We start from the raw sequence: 25509 nt of genomic DNA on the forward strand, positions 1-25509 counted from the left end.
ACACGTATAATCGACAATTCACTTTCAGATCGTTTATCGATACCAACATCTCCACCCCCCCCCCCCCTCGCCCTTCGTCCGAACGCACGCACCTGTGGACTTTAAAGTGCTCCTCATCCCTCCTCGCCGCATCCGCCTCCTTTCCTCGTAGTTATAAACCCCGCCGTCCTCGAGTCGACTTGGAACCGCGGAAGTTCCAGCGTCACGGTCCCGTAATTCGTGAGTTAATTACCAGCCATCGTATTAGGCGTGTAAATGGGGTAGAGGCGGTCGAGTGGATGGCGAAAGGTAGAGTAACAGAGAGAAGAGGGGGGCGGGCGGGGAACGGGGGAGGGAGCAAGTTTCCGGGTTATATCCCCTTCCATTCGAATTCGAAATTAAAGGCTCGGTATACCGACCACGATCAAAAGGGCTACCTCGCGCGCTACCCCGCCTGTTCATTCCTCGTTTCCTTGGCCTCGGAGTAATCGCGAACTTGGAGAAGACGCTAGCCCGGAATCATAACCGCGCGCGGCTGTTGGTCACAGCAACGAATAATCGCGCCTTTACGCCTCATTCCCGGCAGCTGTTGCTTCGGGATATTTCGGGCTAATTTCCGCGGCGATTAACCAAACGCGCGCATTTTCCGGCAACAGGTAAGCGCCGCGAGGTAAACGCCTCGCGGACGCGGCAACGTCCACGATATAGCGGGCCTGAGCTCTGCAATCGCGAATCCGCTATTAGTATGAATTAAAGTCGCGCAAACCGATTATTTTGAATACGCCGGTCATATCCCGGTGAAACGGATTGATCCGAAACTGAAGCGAGTATTTTCCAGCGGAAATATATCGCATGATTGAAACTACCCCGATTTTCCGAGCCCCCAGCGGATCAAATGCCATTTCACGTTTATATCAATCAAATAGAGAATTACAATCAATCGCGAAAAAGATATCTCGGTGTTTTCACAAGTGCCTGTTACTTCTATTAACAATATGTGCTGGATAATGGGTTAATTGTGCGCCAATAATTAATGAAAATAATTATTACGATTGCACGTCAATAACAGTCGAGTTGGAAAAAATTATGTCGGAAGAATAACATAGAGAGATATTTTGCTCTGCAACTAACGATCCAATATTTAAACACACGGGGATAATTTATTAATAATAATGCAAGCAGAATCCAAATAACACACCGGAGATCGTTACAAACCAAGTGAAAACTCAACTTTTTAAATTGTTTATGAATTAGCGTAATCTGTTTAAAGTGGAAACTTCAAGAGAATTAGTTTTCGATACGAATTCTTATAGAGTATAAAACGAATGTCTTTTATGACCGAAAAAGAGCACAGAATTAGTGACATCAAAGCGAATTCTTTTTGAGTTCCTAAGAATTGAATGAGACGAGAATTTATTCCATAATTCGGAGATTGGAAAAGAATTATTGTTGGATTCTCTCCGTGCTGGGAAATCTGTTTCATCTGGCCGATAATATCGTTACACAAGTATCGGAGTTTGTCATCGCACTATTGTTTCTAAATCCGCGAAATTTCAACTTCAGTTAGTGCAGCGACCCAGTTTCGAGACTATCCATATATTAATAGCTAACGCGTGAGAAAGAGAATGGAGGGAAAGAATATGAGACAAACAAATAAGGTCGAAAAGAAAGATAGCAGTTAAATTGGATTAGTGGTTTTCCCAATACGTGCATTTTAAGATAATTAGGAATTCATTATCGCGCGGACTAAAAAGTGGATATATATAAAAACTAATGAAACTTAAACTCCAGATCCACAACTTTTCATACCCTCTCCCCAAATTCGAAAAATATTTATCAATTTTTAAAACAACTGTATTTTTAAGTAGATTAAGTAGAGACCTTTTTAAATAGAAATTATTTTGCCTCAAGTTTTCAAAGTTATCAGATTAAAGTGGAAACTTCAAAAGAATTATTTTCCGATACGAATTCTGAGAGAGTATATTGAGAATTTCTTTTTTATGATCGGAAAAGAGCACAGAATTAGTGACATAAAAGCGAGTTCTTTTTGGGTTGCTAAGAGTTGGAGACGAGACGAGAATTTATTCTGTAATTCGAAAATTGAATTCGGATGATTATCAATGCAGCCTTGATTAATGGTATACACATTGCCTAATCGCTATTAAAAAATGAGAGGTGAAGACAGAGAGACGAGGTAATTAGAATCTACAAACCGGGTCTGCAGACAGCAATGAAGGGTTAATCACGGTTTCACCGCTCGTTGTTGAGGATTACGAGTGTTCTCCGCGGCGAGAACTGGGTTCGGGGACGTATCAACTCCGCGGGTTGATGACAGGACCGAAGTCGACGTGTTAATGTGGCCAGAGAGTGGCGGCTTAACGATCGTCCTCGAGGACAATGTGGGTTGGCACATGACGATAGGTGGAAATCCTTCTCCCGACGGTACTCCGTTCCCCCGGCATCGGCATAACGAACGTGTACACACGGACGTGCATCCGCGACGAGCTTCCCGAAAGCTATGAAGAACGTATGTACGCGGTATGTACGCAATAATTGGAAAGTTTCCAGTCGTTTACGAAGAGCGGCCTGCGCGCTTGCGGTTTCCGCGCCGGATGAAAAGGTCCGTCTCGACCAGGAAAACATGACTGACGTGCCAAACTACTCGCGCAAGTCCTGACTCGGCGCGCGTGGCTACTTCTGCGCTACATATATTAACTTGCACATTTGTCAGAGAAGGCTAATCGATGGAAGAGTTTTAGAAGAAATTAGGCGATTTCTTTTGGCGCGGTACAGCAATTACAGTGGTCCACTTGCGAAAAAGAAATAAACTCGCACGAATGGATTGCGCACGGTTGTTAATAAATGTGAACTGCTGATCTTGATGAAAACAAAAAAAGATTCTGAACCAATTATTCACGTATTATTCATGTATCCTTTGAAATACAGGATATATTTTTGCATTACGCACGGCCATTTGTTATAACGGAGTAAAATTAAAAACAGGATCCCCGGCACATTTTACACATATATCGTATCAAACGAGAGGGGCTGACATGCGAGAAAAATATTTATCATGACATATAATGCAATAGGAAGGAATATTCCATCATCAGATAACTCGGCGTGACGCGGTAGTGACTTGTCCAAAGTTAAATAATGGAGAATAAAGAGCAAACGGTCGATGTAAAGTATCCGAGTCAACCGCGTGCGGTGCATTAATTACATGTAAATAAATATACGCGACATGTAAAACAAATCGTTTGTCATACGCGTAACTCGGGCGAAACAAGGACTCTCTTTTACGTCACGGTAACGTAATAACGTCGGCCACTCGTAGAGAACATAGATGTAATAATACCTGTCCGAAAGCACAATACGAACCACGTAAATGCGCTATTATTATTATGCAGCATGGTATGGTAACGGCACTAACTACAAACACCAATTTTACCGTAAAGTCCGTCTCTCGCGCGATATAGAGAGCGCGTGCCCTAAAAACACACGGACGAGCGAATTCACCTCGGCAATTCGCTCGTATTACTCAATTCGGGATTTTAAGGTACATGTGTACGCGATATTAATAAAACACATCTTGTTCCATAAAACGTACACGTAAATTTCCTGTCCTACAATTTAAAACCATATTGGAGCTTTTGATGTTTTTATAATTATCGAGCAAATATTGGTGACGCATTTTAATATGAAATATTAATTTAAAGCCCCTTTTTCGCGGAACATCGTTGCATTATTTCGAACGACCGCATCGCGTGGTCATGTTTCTGGCCTCTTTTTTTTTTATCGGACACTAACCGAGCTTTTTTTTCGAGCGTGAGTAGAAACGAAAGAAACCGAGAAAGAAATGCGACGCATCCATGCGTCGTCGGTAAGTGGAGAGTCATTTGCAAGATGGAAAGTGGCAGAAATAGGTATGAATAATGGGCGTCGCGCTGTATGGGTTGTTCGACTGTCGGCAGGAAAACGAAACATGAGAGAGCGCGCGCTGGGACCTGGCGGAAAGACGAAGAAGAGGCGGCGGGAGGACATAATAGATAGATAATGCGGAAGCGTAGGAAATGGGATTGCAAATGACAGGCCGTAGTTGCTCATGATCGAAAACATGGTTGAGCATTATCAGCGAGTACTTATGGCCGTCGCGCGATCGTTCCCGCATATTGAACGGATGCTCTTATTATCTTATGAACTGTAATACACGGAGATCCAGTCTTTCGCGATTGCACCTATGCATTACGCGGCGGGAAAAGTGCCTCGTGCCACGTGGGTTTGTCGAAATTATCGTTACAACGTCGCGATAGCTCGAACCAGGCGTCGGCGTCGTGTATCGGCGAGTTACCTGTCGAAGTTTCGTTATTGCTGCTCTCATTACTAGAATGTTGAGCAACATTAACAATGTTAGAGAGCAAATTTTTATCTTCTTTTTTACACACTTTTATTTCAATCGTCTTTATTCGAATTGTTATAATATATTAAGAATCTTAGAGAACCTAATGCCCGAGGTGAATTTCTCGGTCTATTTATCGAAGTATTCATCGTTCTGGTATTCCTGCGAGCTTGATGATATCAGTCATTCGCCGCAATGTCGTATTCCGCGGACGACGGCGCCCACAGGCGCACATTTATGCGCACTAACGACGCGAACGACGATCCCCCTAACAGCCGGAGACCTAGTTTACAAACTATTACACCGGTGGCATTAATATTCAGTTGGCTCTTATTCGACGGGACGACAAGAAAATGCATAATTCGGCGCTGGTGCTCGCCGACTGCTATCGTGGTGGAAGTCTTACAGCTAGAAAGTCAACTCTCTCTCTCTCTCTCCTCCCTATCTCTCCCTCCCTTCTTCCATCCTTCTGTCTTCCTTCCTCGCTTTTTATCTCGCGCTTCCTCGCCTTGCCACCCCGTGCCATCTCCTGCCACCTCAGCACCATGGTGTTCTCCATTTGGCACGCCCCGCTCTTTCGCTTCACTTTCGAACTTACTTCCGGCCGGCGCCGAAGAGAAGGCGATACGTACAGCAACTCCCGAATTAATTACGAACAGAGGCGAGCGTTCGTTCGAAAGGCGTGGAGCCGCTTGCAACGTCAGGGCGTAGGAGATGGAAACGTTCTTACCGCGCCATCCTGAGCGCAAGTACGCCGCTGCGAACATACATTACTTGCCGTTATGGGCGCGCCCGAAATGGTCTGGCGATGCCTGGGCCAGCGACGGCGGATCGAGTCGTTATCAACTTGCGCCAAGTGGCAGCAGTCCGAATGCAAATACGTCTTAAATTTCGCTCGTTAACGACAGGCGCGCTTGGTTCTACGGTCTCGGTGTTCTTATCGGCGACGACAACCCTTTGGGCCCTGCCAGCGTTACTCAGCTCGCTCGGCGCTCGTCGGACGTAACGCGTTCTCCGTCCTCTCTACGAGAACATCCGCGGGCGATGCAAAAGTGCCCGGTGAGACGAACGGGCGCGAAGCGAGTGGTACCTATATGTAGGCTCCGCGGGTGTTTAATGAATATGCAAATCGCTCCTCCGACTCGCCCGGCCGTCGGAGTTGCCCGAAGGAGGGAAGATAGAGGCGACGTTCCTGCGCTGCTGGCGCTTGCTGCTGGCTGTTACTACTGCCGCTGGTGACACGGCGATGGTAATGGTTGGCGGCTGTTGGTGCCGCTAACAGCGACGCCTGCAAAATTCCTGACGCCACTACACGGCGCTCCGACAACACACGAATGCTCGAAATTGTCCTGAAGAGACTGTCGTGTTACATAGTTTATGCGGGGTGTACGCGCCGCCTCTTCGTTTCAACGATAGGCGCCACGTGGGCACCTGGAAAATTATGTTGGAAAAAATCTGGACTTGAGCTGTGTCTTGCTGAAATTGTATAGAGCGTGTCGAGCGACGAACTTTAATCTTCTCTTTCTCTCTCTCTCTCTCTCTCTCTCTCTCTCTCTCTCTCTCTCTCTCTCTGTGTCCCTCTCTCTCGTCAAAAACTTGTCGAATCCGTCGTGTTCCTTGGAACGCGGCTCGACTTAAACGCTCGCATAGCAGGTGCGATTGGTCAGAGACACTCAATGGATAGTCGATAGGAGTTTCTTGATCGAAGGCAGCAGTGGCATCCAATACTGGTTTAATTGAAATTTCTCGACGTTCGCCAAGCAGTGCCCGTTTCCGCAGCCAAGTACGGTCAAACGTCTGTCCCGTCGTTTCGCGCAGAAATCACGAGAAAAATCGAAGCGCTTAATCCGGCCAGCCATCGAAACAATTAAAATTCAGCGCGGCGTCGTTAATACCTGACCACGTGCGCGGCATGCAACGTACTTAAATGTCAATATTCCTAAAAGCGGTCTTTATGTTTCTGCCCTTTTCAGATTAGCATCACGGGTAGTGCCTGTCTCGCGATTACGGTTACAGCGCGCTTGCATGTCTGATAGATTTTTACTGTGCCGTTAATTGACGCTCGTATATCTTTCGAAATTTTTTCACGCTAACGGTTTTTCTTCGTTGTACACACTTCTCTCTTTCGCCTATGTATGTGTAACGTGGAAAAAGTGACGCGATTCGTAATTTACTGCTGATTTATCGAAACCTGATTTCTATTTGACGTTGCATTAAATTGGACATACGTCTTCGGGGGAATATAATATCCATATAATATAATAAAACGCGGAAAATTCTATTTCGGAATTACAGCATTTTTCTCGAAATCGCTCGGTGTTATCTCGCTCCCGCGATGGATCGCCCCCGCGAAACTAGTTTTTGACGCGTGATTATCCGCAATGCTTCCCGCTCGCGCTGCGGAGGGCGGCGGGACCTAATCGGGCGATTTCACAAAAATATGAATCTGCGAAGGAGACGTGCGAGAAATATGTACGGAATTCAGTGCGCAACGAGTTCATTTCGGGCGAAATGGCCTCGATTTATATCGAAGCTGTTTCCAGATGAACGGAAGCGATACGCTTAACGCGCCTCGGCAGTCGATGAATTCCAAGGCCCACCCCATCCCGCCCCGTACCCACCCTCGCGATCGGAAGTAGTTCGGCCGAGAGAGTGCCAGAATACCGATCGCGCGCGCGAGTAATGTACTCTCTCTCCGTCGACGTTAGCTCCCGAAGTTATCCTAGCTATTCAAATGGATACGAGAACGCGGAAATTGCCATAGACCGGCGAGAGCGCGGGGCGAGCGAGCGCGCGCGCCGCCGCCGATATCACCGAAATCGATAAGAGACGCAAGTTGTGTGCGGCGGCATGCGTGCATGCGGCTCAATGCCGGGGCGCGTTGCGATGCGAAGCGCCGCGCCGCGCCGCGCCGGACGGGTCTGCACATCTAGGCGCGCCGTATATCCACGCGCACGGGCGTTTGAGCTGCCCGCTTTAATTGAATATCCGGTAGCACCGCGGTGGAACGCGCGGCTCTCGCGATAAGGATCAATTTTTACGAGCTCGCCGAAGGGATGTCCAAGAATAATGACTCCGGGCGCTGGAAACGGCCGCTCCGCTCGCGAGACTCCGGCGCGCATCTCTTTCTTGAATGAAAACTAACGAGATCTAAGCTCCGAGCCGCTGGCCGTGGGGGGGAAATAATTTCGTTCGGAAAAATTTGCCAATTTTTCAAAGTTATGCACTCTGCGTGAAACGGAAGGGCGCGCTTTCGCTCCAATTGTTTCCCCCGTTTAATTACGTTACCGTTGTACATTACGGAGAATTTTACAGCTTACCAGCTCTCTATTTGAAGAAGAATCGTCCGCCGCTGACGCTGCATAACACAAGAACTAACAGCAGGAATGTGATAAATTTGCGTGTTCTTAATGAAAATTTAAATGGGCGCGCTTCTCGTTACGGATTTATCCGCGCTCTACCGAATTTGTTTTCAGAGCTGGCATTACTCGATTGACGACCGGCCAGAAAACCGTTCAGTTTCCGAAAATCGAATTATTCAAATAATCGAAAAGACAATCGTATTTTCGACTATTTCGATTAAATTGATTCGTTGACCTTTTCGATTTAATCGGATTTTCAATATATTGGACGAGATGTGGTATTTAATTATAGTTGGGGTAAAGACCTTTTACACACCGTTGTCACGACAATCCCGTATAAATAATAAAAAATGTGCAAAAATTAGGCAGGACATTTCGATCGGATTGTGTAAAAATAGAAAAATCGGCGGTGGACGTTTAAAGTTTCATTGTATTCCTTGTGGTATTGAAAATTTACATATTATTATACACACGACGTCTTTCACTTTGAACACGCGATCTCTGAGATGTTTTATTCGTCTGACACACACATACACACACACACACACACGCACACACATGTAAAACAGTTGCGAAAATCGCGTTTTCCTTGCATGCGCCAAATCTCCGCTCGCGTACGGCGTACCTACATGCGCGATTGGCTCGGGCGTACGAAAAGAGTGGGACAATTTGGGACATCGGGTTCGGCACTAAAAATGATTAACATCCCCTTTGACCTACGTTCCACTTTAATCTCGCGAATTACATTTCCCAAGATCCCCGGGCGCGATATATCGTCCGGGCCTTTATACGCGGCCGGCATCAACTTCAATTAAACCGTAATATGACCAAGGTGAATGCACCTTGCGCAGGGGCAAGGTAGGGCACAAAGGGAGCCGGCTGTACGTGCGCGTACCAATCAATGGGGTGCGTCGAAGCCGACGGCGCGATGCTGGCCAGCTTCCTCCGGCAGAGAAGCCCTCCTCATTGTCCGCGCATTCTATCGGATTGGCTTCCGGTGTTCGGGTACAACGGACAGCGGCCCGCCACGTCCTTTATGCACCGGCCAGCCACGCACTAGGAATGCACGATCGTCACGTCCAATGTCCGCGCGGTGCAGCGCGTGCGGAATCGGCGCGCACGCCGCAAGCCCATGCGGAGAGAGAAATGAGAGTAAGAGGGAGCGAGAGAACGGACTTCCGACCGGCTGCAAATGCCGGCGGCCCGGGGGCCGCGAGTTATCGCGACACGTGCCGTGGTGGCATTTCGTATTAAGCCGGAGCGCTAATTAACTCGGGGGATCTTCGGTTATTAATCCGCGCGCGAGTCTGCGACCTAACCGGCCGGACGCATCTGTCGACGATTTCCGTTTAATACCCCCGGATGGGATCAAGCGGCTTTGACGGAACTGCCCTTGCTGGATCGCGGCATACCAGGATATGTGTATGTCGTACTGTAGGCTAATAATACGATTTACGCGGGAGAGATGTAATTTCGAACGAGGACGGATTACGTTGTCTCGTTCTATGGATATTTTAGTCTCCGCTACGCAATGCATTATTGGCGCATATCCTCCTCGGTGTAAAAATGTACCAGCGAACGCCGAGTCTCTCTTTAAAGTATCAATTATTTTTGCTATCGTCTTACTAAAATGGACAGAGATGACGAACTCTCCAATACTTGTTTTTATATCTCGTATAAGCGAAAACAAGTATTTAACCGACACGTATAAATATTGCAATTAAAAGTTAGGTAGAAACAAACTTAATATTATTGAACTAATTGGAGATAATCTCCTTAACGAATGTTATTTTAATTTTCTGACGAATGTATACGCAACGCGGAAATTGAAAATGTATCTGTGAATGAGAAAGCACGCGCACAGTTTCGCTTTGCAGTCGAAGGGCTGCAGAAAGTCCGGCTGTTCGCATGAACGAAGCTGCTCATTAATGTCGAATGGCAACGAGCACGCGCGATCTTTTCGTCAGCAGTTCGCTGTATAATCCAAAAATTTTCAGCTGCACAGCGACTGCGCGGGCGAATTTCGCAAAGGCCGCGGTGTCTTTCAAAGCGCGCGGGATTATAAATTCCGGCATTACTTATAGCACGGGATCATAAAATTCATAACGACGTACAGCGCCGTAATAACGACGAACGAGCGTCGGGGCGTCGTAGTAGCGCGCCGACCTGTTACAGCATTTGTAGGAATTTACGACGAAGCGCCGCAGAGCTACAGCTACGGCTGCGGCCCGGTCCAACGCCGTTGCCACTACCATTGCAAACTGCCTTCCACCTTCTACGTCAGCTCGAAACTTTCACGGTAGTTTCGGAAATGCCGCGCACAAACAGACTCCACTTTCCGCCGTCGGAACTTCTTGCTACGCGCGCTATGGCGAATTTATACGCATTAAATAGTCGCGCATTTTTGTAACGCTCCCCGGCGATGTTTAAACTTGACGGGAACCCGATGGCGTCTGCACCATAAACTTCGAGCATTTTGAAAATTAGAACTTACAGTTTTAAAGAACCATACATGATTCGCGGGAGGAAGCGACGCTGCTGCTAACTCGGGGTCGGAATGATAAAGCCTTCCGGAGGAAACTTACCGTATACTTTAACAAACACTTTCTTCTGATGAATGATTTTACCTGTGGCTTTAAGATTTTTAATATATTTACAATGTTTGTCTGTTTAAAACAACTAAAGTAATAATTATAAAATTCAAATATTAGATTTGTACTCAACGTTGGGATTTTCTTTTGAAAAATCGTGTTTAAAATTCAGGACAGAAATAGTGGACGTAAAGTTCCAAGCATAAATTATTATACGGGTAAACGATCGTGCGTGACATGCCGTTAAATGTTCGTCGGTGTCGTAATGTATGCTTGTTTCTTCTACCGTATCTCATAATCACACGCTATGCGGCTATCGTGTCTCCTCTATTAACATACCTACTGATTTCACATTTCGAAGTATACAAAGTACACCGTACGGCTATATGTATATCCGGCAGCCTGATGGTCGGCAATACTACAACGCGTTCTCATTTTTAAGCACGACGAAGATTCGAGTCGCGGAGACGCACGAGATCTCGTTTTCAGGCGCGATCGAAGGGGGTGATTTATTGCGGTTGTTCTTTTTCCGAATGGATATTCGTTTAAACTGTGACAGAGACAGCGACATCAATATCGAGAGAGAAAATTTATCAACATCAAGAGAGATAAGTCATCAACATTGAGAAAGACAATACATCAACATTGAGAGAGAGAAAGAGAGAGAGAGAATTAATCGACTCCCACATCAAGGGACTTCATCAACATCGAGAGAAACTTTCATCAGCATTGAGATACTTTCATCAACATTAATATCGAGAGATACTTTCATCAACCTCAACATCGACAGAGACTTTCACCAACATCAATATCGAGAGATACTTTCATCAACATCAACACCGAGAGAGACAATTTATCAACATCGATAGAGAATTAATCAAGATCAACATCGAGAGAGACAATTCATCAACACCAACACCGAGAGAGACTTACATCAACATCGAAAGATATTTTCATCAACATCAACTTCTCTCTGTCACAGACAGACAGACAGAGGCAGAGGCGAGAAGAGAGAACGCAGAGAGAAGAAAGTATTTAGTAACGCGAAACCCATTTCGCCTAAACGCGGTTTGTCCCTTCACTACCACAATTCCCCCGGTTCTCTGTATTTTGCTTATACGCGGGATTGATCTCAAACTCCCAGCCAACTTTCATGCACAATCGCGGTGTACATGCGCAACTGGAAACGTTACATAGTACATTCTGATGGAGAGCACGAGATGTTGCGCCATAATTGGTCGCCCTGGCTTGTGACAGGCATAACCACGTCCCGATACGGACGTCCGACCACTAATCTGTTATACCTCGCAGTATCATATACAACGCCGTTAACACGACATCGCGATGCGTTGCAACGTCTGTAATCAGGCATTTAGTCTTACGTACATTACGAATTTGTGAATGAAAAAGTGTTGCAACTCTATCAATTGTAACGATTGTTCATTAATATTAATTTCTTATTTTTTTCGCGCAAGAAATATTTTTCCACGCTTCAGTTCAACTGAATTTAAACATGCATTTTTATAATTACCTTCTCGTATATAATTCTATCTATAATATTTACAATTTATATATTATATACATAATATATAAGCTGTATAATAGTATACACATATATATTTTTTTCAATTGCTCGAGATATAAAGATATGCACCTTGAATAAAAAAGAAGAGTGGATATCGAAAAGTCCCGCTTACAACGCCAATATACCTAAAACCGTCGCTGTGTACGTAAGTACTCTTGACAAATTCAAGGGGTAATATACGCTATCCCTTGGCCCGCTTGCACGCCCTTACGGCGCTCCGTAACTTTCGAACGACGTGCTACGTGCGGTGCAATTTGCAGGCACGGCGGCGCACCGAGCTGTATAAGTAATCGTTCCGGCTGGTCTAGCCCCTAGCAGACGGTTGTTTGGAACCCTCGACCCCGACCGTTGCCGGCGATCATGTACGGTAGGGTCCGTTTCTCGCTCTATATCGTCGGCTCGCGCCATTGCGTAGTGCCAACTTTCCCGTTTCGGTTAACTTTCATCCGCCACCGCTCCGCTCGCCGAACGTGCGGCGGCGCGCGTGTGTAAACGCGCGCGTACACGTGTTACATCGCATACGTGTTCCGATGCAACTAGAGCGGGGGAATGCGCGTAGTCCGCGGAAGTACCTCGGCAGCGAGAAGAAGGGGAGGGGGAGAGGGTTGTTGTTGTTCGGTCCAGCATATGCGAGAGCATGCGATCGCGCAACGGGTATACGCTTTGCCAGCTAGCGGGTGTACCAGCTCTCCGGGTAATACACCGGAGGAATGTAAACCCGGCGACCCCCCGTCCCCTCTCCGCCGCATCCACCCCCGTCGACACCCTAACCGCCGCTCATCCCTTCGCGACCATCCACCAGGGGGGGGCCGGTTCTCTCCCGTGGTCCGCCATCCGTTCCAACTCTACGCGCGGCCGAATCTGGTACCAGACGAGGCACTCGTGGCATTTCCGCAAATTCGATGCTCACCCGATGTCTCGGGGGCGTGGTATGCGAGGGAGAATTGCACTGCGGGGCGACCTGCGGTGAAACGTCGGGACGGCTGCGAGCGCAGCTACCCTTGTAAAACCGATCGTCCGAGTGTGGAGAACGACCGGCTGGCCGATACATTCTTAATTAACACTCCGAGCGTACAGCACGACTCATGATTTTTGCCGCGTCGTTTTATACGTCATCGACGACAAAAATCCTATTCAGTTGGCATTTACATATTTATGAAAATAGAAAATTTAAGTAGGGTAAAAATTCAGACGCGTGTTTGGGGAAACATAATAATTTTATATTGATGGTTTGTCACGCAATTAACTTCGTGGCGAAATTACAAAATCGAAATTATAAAAAAAAATGTTTGAAATAAATTCGTTGCCGATATTATCCCGGCGTGACAGGAATATTATAATAGGATTTACACGACAGAGAGACGAACTTTGTATTCAATTAAATATATTATAATTTTTTAGTGCTAACCATAAAGTTGAAATAATTTTAAATGTGAAATTTATCTCACAAACGCGGACTCATATCGTATTACATTAATTAGTGAAATTATGCTCCTCTACTATGTCGTACGCGTCCTTTATTATCCAACTTCGTCGTCTACATCAAATATGCGCGAGGCGTTCAGTGCATTAAAAAAATGGAGAGTTAACGAAATTCCCTTCCTGTCGCGATATTAGTTCTGAAGTTTTGCATTTGTTTCACTTTATTTTTCATCGTGATCCGCGCCACTCTCGGCGCGGACTAGCAAAAAAACATAAAGCGACATATGGCACAGTCATGCTCGAGCACGCGTTATTCGTGAAGCGATTTTCGCTATACGAGATATTACACGCTTTCTCTAGATTACAGAATTCTCGGTAAAATTTTATCTTAATCCTATAATATAGAAACGCGAAAGAAAGTACTTAACCGAGTTTGCAACCGAAATAATCTATTTGAATGGAATGTTCTTAACAACGTGGAACGTGGATTTAAGTTTTGAGTTGTTAAAATCTTTTCATCTCTCCCAAGAATATCATTATCGGAGGGATCTATCCTCAGAAAAATTTATACGGCATCGATATAATATTGTATGCAGGGTTGAGCGTTTATACGTAAAATATAATAATCTACAAGTATACTCGTATAATGTAAATTGGGTTTAACGTGTCATGTAAAAACCGAATCTTGAAATTTACGGCACAACCTTGATATTATTATAATGTGCACTCTGTGCGATTAATTTAAAGATTTAAATCAAAATAAATAGGGACACTTGGGGTATTTCGCACACATCTAAAGCTAGCGCCACACTATGTACGATTCGTGATTCGCATGTTCGTGAATAATGTGAAGGAAAAATTCGTCGATTCGCCGTGCGCAATTCGCCATTCGCAGTGATTCGCTAGCCGAGCGGTTTTTTGACTAATATTGAAACTTGACTAATTGTAGACTTATGATACAAGTCCTGTAATAAACAGGTAAAGATTAAAAGTTGCCCGAGCTAACACGAACGAAACGGCAAATAACAAATTACGAATAATAAACTACGAATCACGAATAGTGTGGTAAGTAATAACGCATTAATGTTCAACTAATTTCTGTGAGTCACGAATTGCGCATAGTGTGCTAGCTTTAGAGCTGGTTAGAATATCCCATACCACTTGCATGTATCTGCGCCAACGTCAGTGTGCAATGCGATGTCAATTCTTTGTCTTACGGCTGTGACAAGTGAGGAATGTAAAGTAAGTAAGGGAAATGTTGATCTGTTTCAGTTACGACTTGCGCAGCAAGCACTCGGAAAAACCGTTGCATTGGCAGGATAAAGAATATCTCAGCGATCGGGCGTTGTTCAGGACAACAACGGAACCAGCAACTTTGAGCATTAACAACGTACAGGATCAGGACGAAGGCGAATTCAGGTGCCGAGTGGACTTTACCACAAGTCCGACTAGAAACTCCAGAATTCAGTTGACGGTGATAGGTTCGTATCTTGTATGCTCGGTAAAATTTTTACGTTAAAAATTGGTGTGCAACGTTAATATGTCATTCTTTTATATTTCTTTTTTAAATTTAACTAGCGTGGAAAAATTAACATTTACAAGAGTTATACGAATAATTATAAAAATAAAATTTACCGATTAACTTGGTTTTCCGTGCAATTAGAAAAATATTTAATCCTCGTTATTTAAACATAATTGATGTTACGTTCTCGTCACTTATTTGTAGCGATCATCAACACTTTTATCGCGCTTCAATGTTCACTTTTACGCCAGCATATCATTGATTCAACCGTCATGCGCAGAGCACCGTGTCAATATTTTAGATAGCTCGACATGAATCGATTAATGCGAATGATCGCACGAATAAATTGCATTTCCCGTATTAATGTAATTTCATTTAATATTTTAAAATAGATTTGTGTAGCTAATAATGAATAACTGCATATCGCGATTATTGAAGAATATTAAAATGATGCTCTCGTTATTATCAACGAAGTTATAATTTATCGATCGGCGCAATAGAACTTTGATACAATTCTATTATGCCACCACTCGTGAAAATTCATACTCGGCGTAAAACAATGTGCAAGCAAATTCCGCTAGTCAGTTTCACATAGTTAGGATAGTTGAGCACGCAATCCTCGTTGCCTCGTTGGCTGCCTCGCGTTTTTCGTGCTATATCATTCGTATTTCTTAACTTCTCGCACGTTAAGCCAACTATTATTATACCAGACTCGAGAATTAAGTTTCAATGCGTTTTTTTCTTTTCGTGCAATTAACGAGCGTTATAATATATACATGTTTTATCCAACGAAGTCGACTTTCATCGCGCTGCTTTGTACATTTCTTATCCGGCGCTTATAAAATAGTAATTTCTGCTGAATTATTTTATAACATACAAAGATCGTATCGGGTAACGCCTCTTGGCACTTTTTCACTTTTCTACACAACAATCGACGATTCATCATGTGACTATTATTAGGTGTAATATTATAGAAGGAGAATTATATATATTTTTTGTTCGAATATTGAAGAAACACATATTTTTCTACTCCGTAAGGAAGCTCTGTAAAAACATATCGTACCGTTTGTCTTTATATTCACGCTTCTTTTGTCTTCCTTTCTTGTAGCCGTTGACACAACACCATTTATCTGTTACAAAGACCGTTTGATCTCCGTTTAAAGCGTCGACTGTACACTTCGAGAAACTTAATGTATCCTGGAAAGAAAAGATACGAGATTTTACAAAAGCGATGTCCACCTCGGAATTGGACATTTCTTTCGGCAAAGAATACTTCTCCGTGCACAGCGTACTTTTCTAGGAAAAGGACTTCGTTACACGATTCCTCAATTTACTGGATGTTACGCTGCACGTAGTAACCCTTCGGAAAAACTACCAGTGCGGTCACTCCCTCGAGGAATCTTTACTGTTACATTAACAGATAAAACCTTTTCCGTACGAAACACTCGATAAATTAAATATTACTTTTTGCCAAGGTTCAGGACTTGACAATGCATTTGTACGTGCGTACAACAGCGCGTAATTTGCGCAACTGTTAGCAAGGAGACATTTGGGATAAAACGTGTAAAAAGGATGGACCGGTACCGAACAATCAGCTGTATTTTCGGTTGGTATTGAATTCCGATTAAAGATTGCGCGAAAAGAATTTATCTCTTGGAGCAGCGTGGAGTAATTGCGGTTTCTCGTTTCCCCGCGGTCGCTCGTCCCGGAGCAGAAACATACCTTTGTATTTTCGAGATACTTGTATCTGCAAATGATACAATTCTAACAATTCCTCTTCCGTGTCATGTACCAAACATCATAATTTGTGAGGACACATCAACCCCCGCCGATGTGAAACTTAGATGCTACAAATTAACCCGTTAAATTCCAGCATGTCGTTTGTCACGCGAAAATGTTCGTTGGAAATGTTCCGTTCTTCCAGGAAGTTTGTGAACAATGGAAACAGTTGCAAAACCATTTCTCAAGCTTCGCAGAAATTAATAAAATGCATTACATCGTTTCGCAAAACATTTGTAATGAGAAATTACCATTGTGCTATAAGCAAAATGTAGAGGTACAAGTTTAATTGTTATACTTCCGTGTAACAATTATCTTCGTCAAACATCGTCTGGTTAAAGAAGCAACACATTATTCCCAATTATGACTTAGTTGTGAACAAAGACTTCGTGTCACGAGTTAAGGTGATTATCGCAAAACGCGTAACTCTCTGATGCTTTCTTGGCACGCACGTTTACGTTGAATTTGCCGCGTTGTCAAGAACTTAGTTTTCTGATTAGCTTCCCTAGCGACCGAAAAGACCGCTTATCTAGAGCTCACCGTGGATTATGTTAGATCACTCGATATTACAATGGCGCATTAAGTTAAAAGCGTGCAAACACAGCCCTGTTTATTATGTTCTCGCGTAATTAATTATCCGGCTGTTACCGGCGGCGCAATCCGCGTCGCTTACAAACGCGAGAGGTCAAGTACCTCGCCAGCGAGCGTTTTGATAATTTAGTTTGCGTACGTTAAGCTGATATTTAGCGGATATTACGAGAAAAAGAGGGAGATTGCGGTTAATACCGAAGGATCCGCTAATATATCGATTACACTCCATACAAAATACAGAGGGTGCGGTAATCCTATTTTCAGAGGTGCTTCACTCGTCGTTATTCCGGATGGTATCGAGTAACGTTTTCGCGTCGGGACTTTCTCACTTGCACGATATCGTGACCGACGGCTTAACTTTGCGCATCCGCGTTAATCCAGTTTATTTCCCATTCGGTTCACCGGTTCAATTTGTCCTACGGATGCGCCCGTGTGCGTCCCCGAGAATAATTATGAGAGAGAACGGATGAACTTTAGCTCGAGGTATGTAAGGCCATTATGGTCTTTAAGGTCATGTCCTTAATTATACGTAATAATTGCAGAAAAACGTGACTATTGTACGATGACGCGCCGTATAAAGCAACGGATTACTCGACGTCTCAAGTAGATTATAGCATTCGATCAATTATAAAATGCCTTCGCAAATGTGAGTTTTGGGATTAAATTTGAAATTACTTGCCTCAGCGATCAAACTGATGAGACGCCTGCCTAGAGAGTGTAGGGAGGTTCAGGTTCAAACCCTGGCTGAAATAATTTTCGCAATAAAGAGTGAGAACAAGTGTCTATAGGCAAAGGGCCGCACTTTTTTCGTATTCGATTTTGGTCACAAAGTAGGTACCAAACGAAAGGTTTCGTCAAGCTGATAACTTCGTGACCAAAATCGAATGCGAAAAAAATGGGGCCAATCTTGTTCTCACTCTTTCTTTAATTAGAATTTGCCAGTTGTGTCGATTATTAATTCCCTTCATTGGTAAATTTTAAATTGTTAAAAGATTAAAGGCCATTCTAGGCGCTACGGAATCGGGTCGGGTTGCCCATCGATTTATCCAAAAGCCCCGTTCGCCATCGTGAATTTTCATAGGGCAGCCTGTTTCGTTTGGACGGACATCCGACATCCCGACCGCGACTGCAGCCTATCTTCGAAGCAATACGCTCGCCACTCACCTTCTGACGTTCCGACACGCCGCTATTTCCGATATTCAATTGCCAGCGTTTACACGCCACGATAGACCCGACCCTTCCACCCATCCGCATGTCGGAACGAACTGTACACGACCGGGGATTCTCCGCGTGACCCCCCTTACGTGCCCTTTTGATACCTCGCGGGCGCATTGTTTCCCTGCACGCAAAATGCTTTATTGCGCGCGATAGGTATACGAATTACCGACATAATAAGAGGTTGGCAAGTTATCAAGGATCGTAGCTGATACCAATCCAATTACGAAGAGCATTCCTCTCGTTTGCGTCGGAAAACACCCGAAAATAGTCTCAGAACATGGCACCAAAATTCTACACGCTGTTAATTAACTTGTATTATTAACACAGTCGAAATTTTCGTCGGGGCTGTTGCGAAAGCAAGACCGCCGGTCCCGCACCGCATCCTTCGTCTTGCGGTACCAGGGCGAAATTTTCGTCAAACTACCATCCGGATCGCGCCTTCGTGCTGGCGGTTACCTGTAACACCTGTACGCCTGCTTGTTCGACTATTCGTGCGGCGCTCGCGGCACGAGTATCGTGAATTACTCCTCCCCGGACGCCACTGACTTACATGGAAAGTTTCCTATCTGTGCTTAAATAGCTCGTAGTGATGTCAGAGGCGGTCAAACTCGAAACCGCTCGAACGATTGGCTGCAAGCGTATCTCGGCCGGTTGTACTCGTACATACACGCGGCACAGAAGCGGGGTTGAGTTTCGAGATAACGCGCAGACGGTAATATTTTTTGCGCGAGTATTTTTCATCGCGATGAGAAAATGAAAATTTCATTCGCGCGGCGATTCGGCTTACCAAGTTTAGTAACAATTATATAATTCACGATCTATCGTCCAATCGTCGCTGTAAAAGGATAATTAAAATTAAAGTTTTAATCACGCGACGAGATTAGATTTTTAGAAAAAAATGATATTGTTAAAATATAGATCGTGTATACGAAATTCGATGATTTTGTGGAACCGCAGTCGGGATGCATTATCTATATTTTACTGGATTGATAAATAAAATTGAAGATTTCATTATTTACATTATTGTTCCAATCTAGAAATAAAATTATTTATAGATTTCCCTTGCGCTTTCTCAAGCATTGATGGATCCAGAGTGATTACTTCGCTCGTCCTCCTAAGCATTCAGGGACACGTGTATTCTTCACGACATTTGATTTGTTTCTTTTCTCCCTTCCTGTTACAGTGCCGCCGCAGAAGCCGAACATTATCGACGAGCGCGGAAAGACCGTCCCAGCGGTGGCCGGCCCTTACGAAGAAGGTGGCGACATGAGACTGCAGTGCCTCGTCTCTGGGGGTAAGTCCTACTTTCTATAATGAGAGACAGGTCGAATGAAAATACGTCTGAGTATTCTCTTTCGAGGTTGCCCTCGTAAATACGGCGCGGAAGAGCCGGTAGAATAATTGGTGCGACCGGTGGGAAATGGATCTCTCTTCTCTGCCTCCATATAAACCCGCTCTCTCTCTCTCGCTCGCGCATGTAAAACAGCCGCGATCTCATTCATCCCGTAGACCGGAGTCGTGTTATTCTTAGTTATAGCGTCTAATTAAAACTTCACACGACCGCATTCTGATACTGCGAATAAAGAACGTCTCTCTGAACATACACGTACACATTGGCGGCGCACGTTCGTGAGAATTTCTAAAAATTCCGAACTCGACGTGACCTTTCCGCGCCGCTCTTTTTACCGCGTCTGATAATTTTGTCTTTAACCCGCGCAGCGTTGTAATAGCTCGATTACACGTCGCCCCCGTTACGAGCGGAAACATCGGCCCCTCCCGCGAAGAGAACGGATAAATACCGTTTTACCTATTGTCATACATAGATTTTGTGAAACGCCACTTACCGCGCGGCGTTATCTTCGTGTAAATACAGAATTAAAAGAGCACCGGGTCGTTAAACGCTTCGACAAAACGTCAAGTGCTTCTAACAGCGGTCGCGGTGCATGCATTCGTTCGGCGCTCCCCTTTATTCTATTACATTTTAATATCCGGGCGCGCGCGCGCGCGAGCTGCTGTGTCTGCAAGGCGAAGGCAATAACGATAATAAATTTATTTTTATTACCTCGCATGCCGCCACCCGTGGGACACGACAGCGCTATGCCCCGGCTCTTACACCGTTCTCTTCGCCGCCGCCTACAATTCCGCTCGGCTCCTGCAACCCCCGGCGCAGCCCCCTCCCCCGCCGCCGCGCCGTGTTTTTCCGCTTGTCCCTCCCGAACGAAAATAGGTCCGGTAAAAAATAATGAGGTCGCTCCGGTACACAAGCCAGACCGCCCCACCGACTCGCCGCCTCCCTTTAACGGGATATTCACCCTCGGGGGGATTATCCGCACGCAACGACCATTATGAATTATGAATTAACGCGCCGCGCAGCCTACACCGATGTGGGCGGGCAAAGGGGGGGCGAGTGTACGTATGTATACGCCACGGAACTTGGCAAACTCTCGCGGACAAGTGGTAAGGCAGAGAGGGTCCCGCGTGATACGTTGCGCTGGATAGCGTGTGGCCGGTATGTCGATGCCACTGTAGCGTGGTCTCCTTGCGCGGAAAACATCACTTCTAAAAATTTATATATCCTCGGGCAACTTCGGAACGGAGTAAATGATATAAAGTGTCGCGCTTGAGAAAAAAATCATTGCCCCTATTACGAGGATATTGTCTAAAATTGAAGTTATAGATGCACGTATTTCGGTGAAATTTGTATTAACGCGATATTTTTCAATAATCCAATATCGATGCAGGGAAATGGGAAAACTTGAAGGCGTTATTAATAATCGGATTTTATTTGTCTAATTGCTCGTTTTGATTGCGTGCGGCGGAGAACAGCGTTCTATTTTAAATGCGCGATAATTTGATTTTATTTGTCAACAATTAGTTCGTTTAAATTGCAAGCGGTAAAGGATAGCGTTCTATTTTAAATGCGCATATATCTTCATATATCTTCAATTAGGATTATTATTTCTGTATTATATTATTATCGCTGGTACAGAAAACGCTGGAAATGAAAGATAACAGGACCGGAGTTGAAAATGTTATTAAATTTTCACACACGAAGGTGTCTGAACTTAATATCGACTTTTTATTTCTGACGGAGCCGATGAATTTGATGGTGTTTATTTTCAGGTCGCCCCGAGCCTAAAGTGAGATGGTGGCGCGGGGAGACGCTTTTAGATTCTAAGGACGAGCCGGGCGAGTTTCCTGCTCTTCGTAGGAACACGCTGGTCGTTAGAGAATTGTCAAGAGCTGATCTCCATGCGGTGTTTGATTGTCAGGCATCCAATAACAATATCAGCCAGCCCGTGTCGACGTCGGTAGCGATCGAAATGCACCGTAAGTACAATCATTTATACTTCAATTCTTCCTCGTGTATTAGATTTTTCGTTCATTTCTTTACTAAGCAGCGCACATTTCTCTGCGCCACACTCGCTATCATTTATACGTGAATATGTCGTTTATCGCGCAGTGTCTTCACCCTCGCGTGTTTGCGTCCAAAGTTTTTTCTCGAATCAATCAAAGACCGGTATCGTCTCGGTTTTCCGGTACGATCTTTTTTAATCTCTGGCAATTTTTGTCAATTACAAAACGCGCAATTACAAAGAAATTGCGTTCACATTATTAAGTTGTAAAATATTACGAGTAAGTCCTCCGGTTTCTTTTTTTACGCGCCAAGCTTAAAGGGCGGCAGATAGCTGAAACTCATGGAGCTTCGTAGTTTCGTTGTTGCGCCGTAGTTACAAAGTGTAACACCGCCTGCGGTCTCTCAGGAGGATAAATCCAAAGGGTACAATCGATCCGCCCAGCCGTGCCCGCCGCTTTCCTCTGTGAATCGGCGCAAAAGGAATGCATTTGCGAATCGGGCCAAAGGGAAAATCTGCGTTGTCGAGTAAACGAAGCTGAATACCGAAGCGGGAAAGTATTTAACCCAGAGCCTCGGCTTCGGCTCTGCAATCCCGTTTATCCCGCGCAGCCACGTGCTTCCAATTTCTTCTTTCTCTCACAGTTTCGACGTGTCCGTTCTGCCGGTTCGGGTCGCGAAAAAGAATCGCGGGGCAGTTTCCAATCGGACGACAAAGGCCTCGATTCTTAAGGCCCGTGTCCACGATGCTAGAACTCGGACCAAGTTCTAGCATCCTGGACACAGGCCTTTACACCATGTGGACTCTTCCTTCGCCTTCTTTCGGGCTGTAATACTCTTGTGATCGATACTTTTTCAAACTTAGACTGAACTATATATTATTGCGCAAGAGCGATCCCTGTAAGAATATTCTTGTGACGAGATAGATTTAAATTAAGACTCGGGCGTTCAATCTTCGCGACAGGACGCACAATTAATCGGTTGGCCGGCTAACGAATCGTGCGTTGTATTACCAATAATTGTGCGACAAATACTTGGACTCCCTCGTAAAAGTCAACCCAGGCACCGCTCGGCGACGCAATTTGTCTGAAAGTTACTCGAGACGGGTGAAACCGGCGTCCCTCGACGTGACGCGATGCGGTGAAGTAGAGGAGAGAACAAGAGGGTGACGCGCAGATGGGACGAGAGGGTGCGATAGGGAAAGTGAGGCGAAGAAATAGAATCGAAAAGCGATGCACCGAGAGAGTCGAAACGCATAACGTTTCCCGGTGGAGCCCGGCGAGCTCGATTCCGGAAGCTCTCGGATTTTTATTAAATTCCGAGGAGAAAGAGGGGCTTCGGGGCATCGGAGGTCGCGCGGAAAGTCATCGCGGTTTCCTCCGCTTTACCTCGTTTTCGTCGCGAAGCGCCCGAGCCGCCCCCTAAAAGTGGCTCACCCCATTTCGCTGATGCTCATCGACGGTGTCGCGCGGCCTTATTATCTTTTCAGAATTGGATATTCCTTCCGCTCTCCCCGATGTTTCAAGCCCGGCGGAAAAAAGCTACTGTCGCGCGCCGCAAAGGGAATTAGCGGTTTCAGCGGAGAAAAAGCTTACCTCGTCGAAGGTGTACGAATGTAAGAGCGGAATTCGCACCGCGGAATTTTTTCACGTAATTTCGCAGGGGAATCTCTTCTGTCGCGGGAATGTCCGGGAAAATGTAAATTTTTCGAAAAAAAGGAAAGCGCAAATTTCGAAAAACAGGAAACAAAGATGGAACAATGACGACAATGGAAAAATTCCAGATTTACCTTATGTAGTAAAATGAAAGCCAAACGTAAAATGTGTTAACGCGGCGAGCACGGGCGGAATATTAGCGGAGACGTGCGTTCGCGCGTTCACGCATGACGCGTGTGACGAGGACGGTAATAAAAATGTCGATGGTACTCGTTGGCAAGGTGATAATACGTGCCCTCTCCCCTGCGAGAAACATGGGAGAAGAAAAACACGATTTTCGATCGAGGAACGGAATTTACGAGAGGAGGCAAGGCCGAGTGTCGGCTGACGTCTACTGCGTTCGGGAAAATGATCGAAAATCCATCCTTCTTTTTGTCCTCGCGACAAAGCGGCCGGAGAATCCTTTTTATAGGGCGCGTGTATTTAACTGCGTCGACCACCGCGACGGACGATGAACAAAAGCGAGCGATTTCAACGCGGCCGTGCCGGCGAAACGGTCCCCGCGGCAGGCAGTGGTGTAAGCGTCCACGTCAATTATCATTTCGCCGTTTCGCGTATTACGGGCAGGCATTCGGAAACCGCGCGCGCCCGGCGGTCGTTCAATTAAACCCGGGGGAGAACCCAATTTTCCATCGTGCGCGTATGCGGGCGCCGCGATTCAAAGTCGCGTCCAAATATTCGAGTAATGGCGCGTCAGTGATGCGACCCATTACGGGGCACGCCGCGTCTTCCGCGAGGCGGACACCCCGCGCCGATCTTTATCGTCCGCGATGGGCAGAGTGCCAGGCAACGTGGAGCACCAAAGCCCGGCACGTTCTCGGTAAATGAGCGACGAACGCGTACGATAGGCTCGGCGCGATCGATGAGCCATCGAACGTGCCATTTTCCCTCCCCCTTTTCTTCTTTCCGCCCGCAAGAAGGCGCGTAAAGTCAAGCATTAACGGCAGCCTCCGTAACGCCCCGTCCTGCCTGTACCGCGAAGGCGATCGACGGGTACTAAAGTCACCGCAGTCGCAAGTTGTTGCATACCGTGTTTAGTGGTGATTACAATAAATTGCGTACGAGCACTTCGCTTTCTCCCGGAGTCGCTTTTATCGAGCCGGGCCCTCCCCTCCCCCTCCAGCCCCCTTTTCGGCATAAAAGCCACGACACACGCCCGTATCTTTTGCCGTATATCCGTCATGGCCGAGTGATGCATACTTGTCGTAAAAATGTAAAGGCGCGACGGTAAAAGAAAAAAAAAAGGAGAAAACGCGAGGGCGCGAGGCGCTTTTAGTGGAGTGCGCGCCTTATATAGTCCGCGCGCATAATTACGAGCTCCTATCACGTGCCGTCTGAAAGTTGGCGAATTAAAGCGGATTTTGCATTCAATTATTTTTAATTGGGCGAGGAAGTTGCAGTCCGCGCGCTGCTGCTGCTGCGACGTGCCCGCGGAAAAAAAAACACGGCGATACACGCACGGAGGCGGGCAAGAGAACGACGGCCTCGCCACTTATCGATGTCGAGCGAAAATCGCACGAGGGGAACGAGTCCCGCGCCGCGGACGATAATTCTCGATTGTACCTCGCGGAACTGCGAGGGTGCGTCCGTGAGGAGAGCGTGTCGAAAAATAAAAGTGAGTTGGACCGAAAGAAAATTGTTTCTACGTCAGGCTCAAAACTTTTCGACCCACCCTCGTGCACGGCCGGACACGTGGCCGCAGCGATTTAACTCGGCCGATATGCAAATAAACTCCTCCTCGCGCCGATTCCGCATAAGGGAGAGGCGCGAACGGGACGAACATAATTATCCGGGCCGGGCCGTTACCCGGTCTATCGGCTTTAATTTCCGCTTTACGTTTCGCCGAATAACGCAGGAAATAAGCGCACCGAGCCCGTGCCGTGCACCTACGCGGGGCGGGGGGAGGAAAGGAGGAGGAGCGAGAGGGCGAGAGGGCGAGAGTGTACGTATCTCTCAGGTATTATGCTCGCGAGCATCACACTCGTATAGGC

General features: G+C 45.9%; 1 protein-coding gene across 4 annotated transcripts in view; it reads left to right on the top strand.

Moving 5' to 3' along the window:
• Positions 1–25509, top strand: part of LOC105569647 (nephrin) — a 303114-nt gene that overhangs the window by 241416 nt on the left and 36189 nt on the right. For all 4 annotated transcript variants that reach the window (XM_012026276.1, XM_012026278.1, XM_012026279.1 and 1 more), the window contains exons 4-6: positions 14611–14819; positions 19632–19742; positions 21572–21778. In XM_012026276.1, the coding sequence (XP_011881666.1) occupies positions 14611–14819; positions 19632–19742; positions 21572–21778 (527 nt within the window). The remainder of the gene's footprint in view (positions 1–14610; positions 14820–19631; positions 19743–21571; positions 21779–25509) is intronic.

This window comes from Vollenhovia emeryi, unplaced genomic scaffold (assembly GCF_000949405.1).
Source record: "Vollenhovia emeryi isolate VEMERY1.0 unplaced genomic scaffold, V.emery_V1.0 DF939123.1, whole genome shotgun sequence".
Lineage (NCBI taxonomy): Eukaryota > Metazoa > Arthropoda > Insecta > Hymenoptera > Formicidae > Vollenhovia > Vollenhovia emeryi.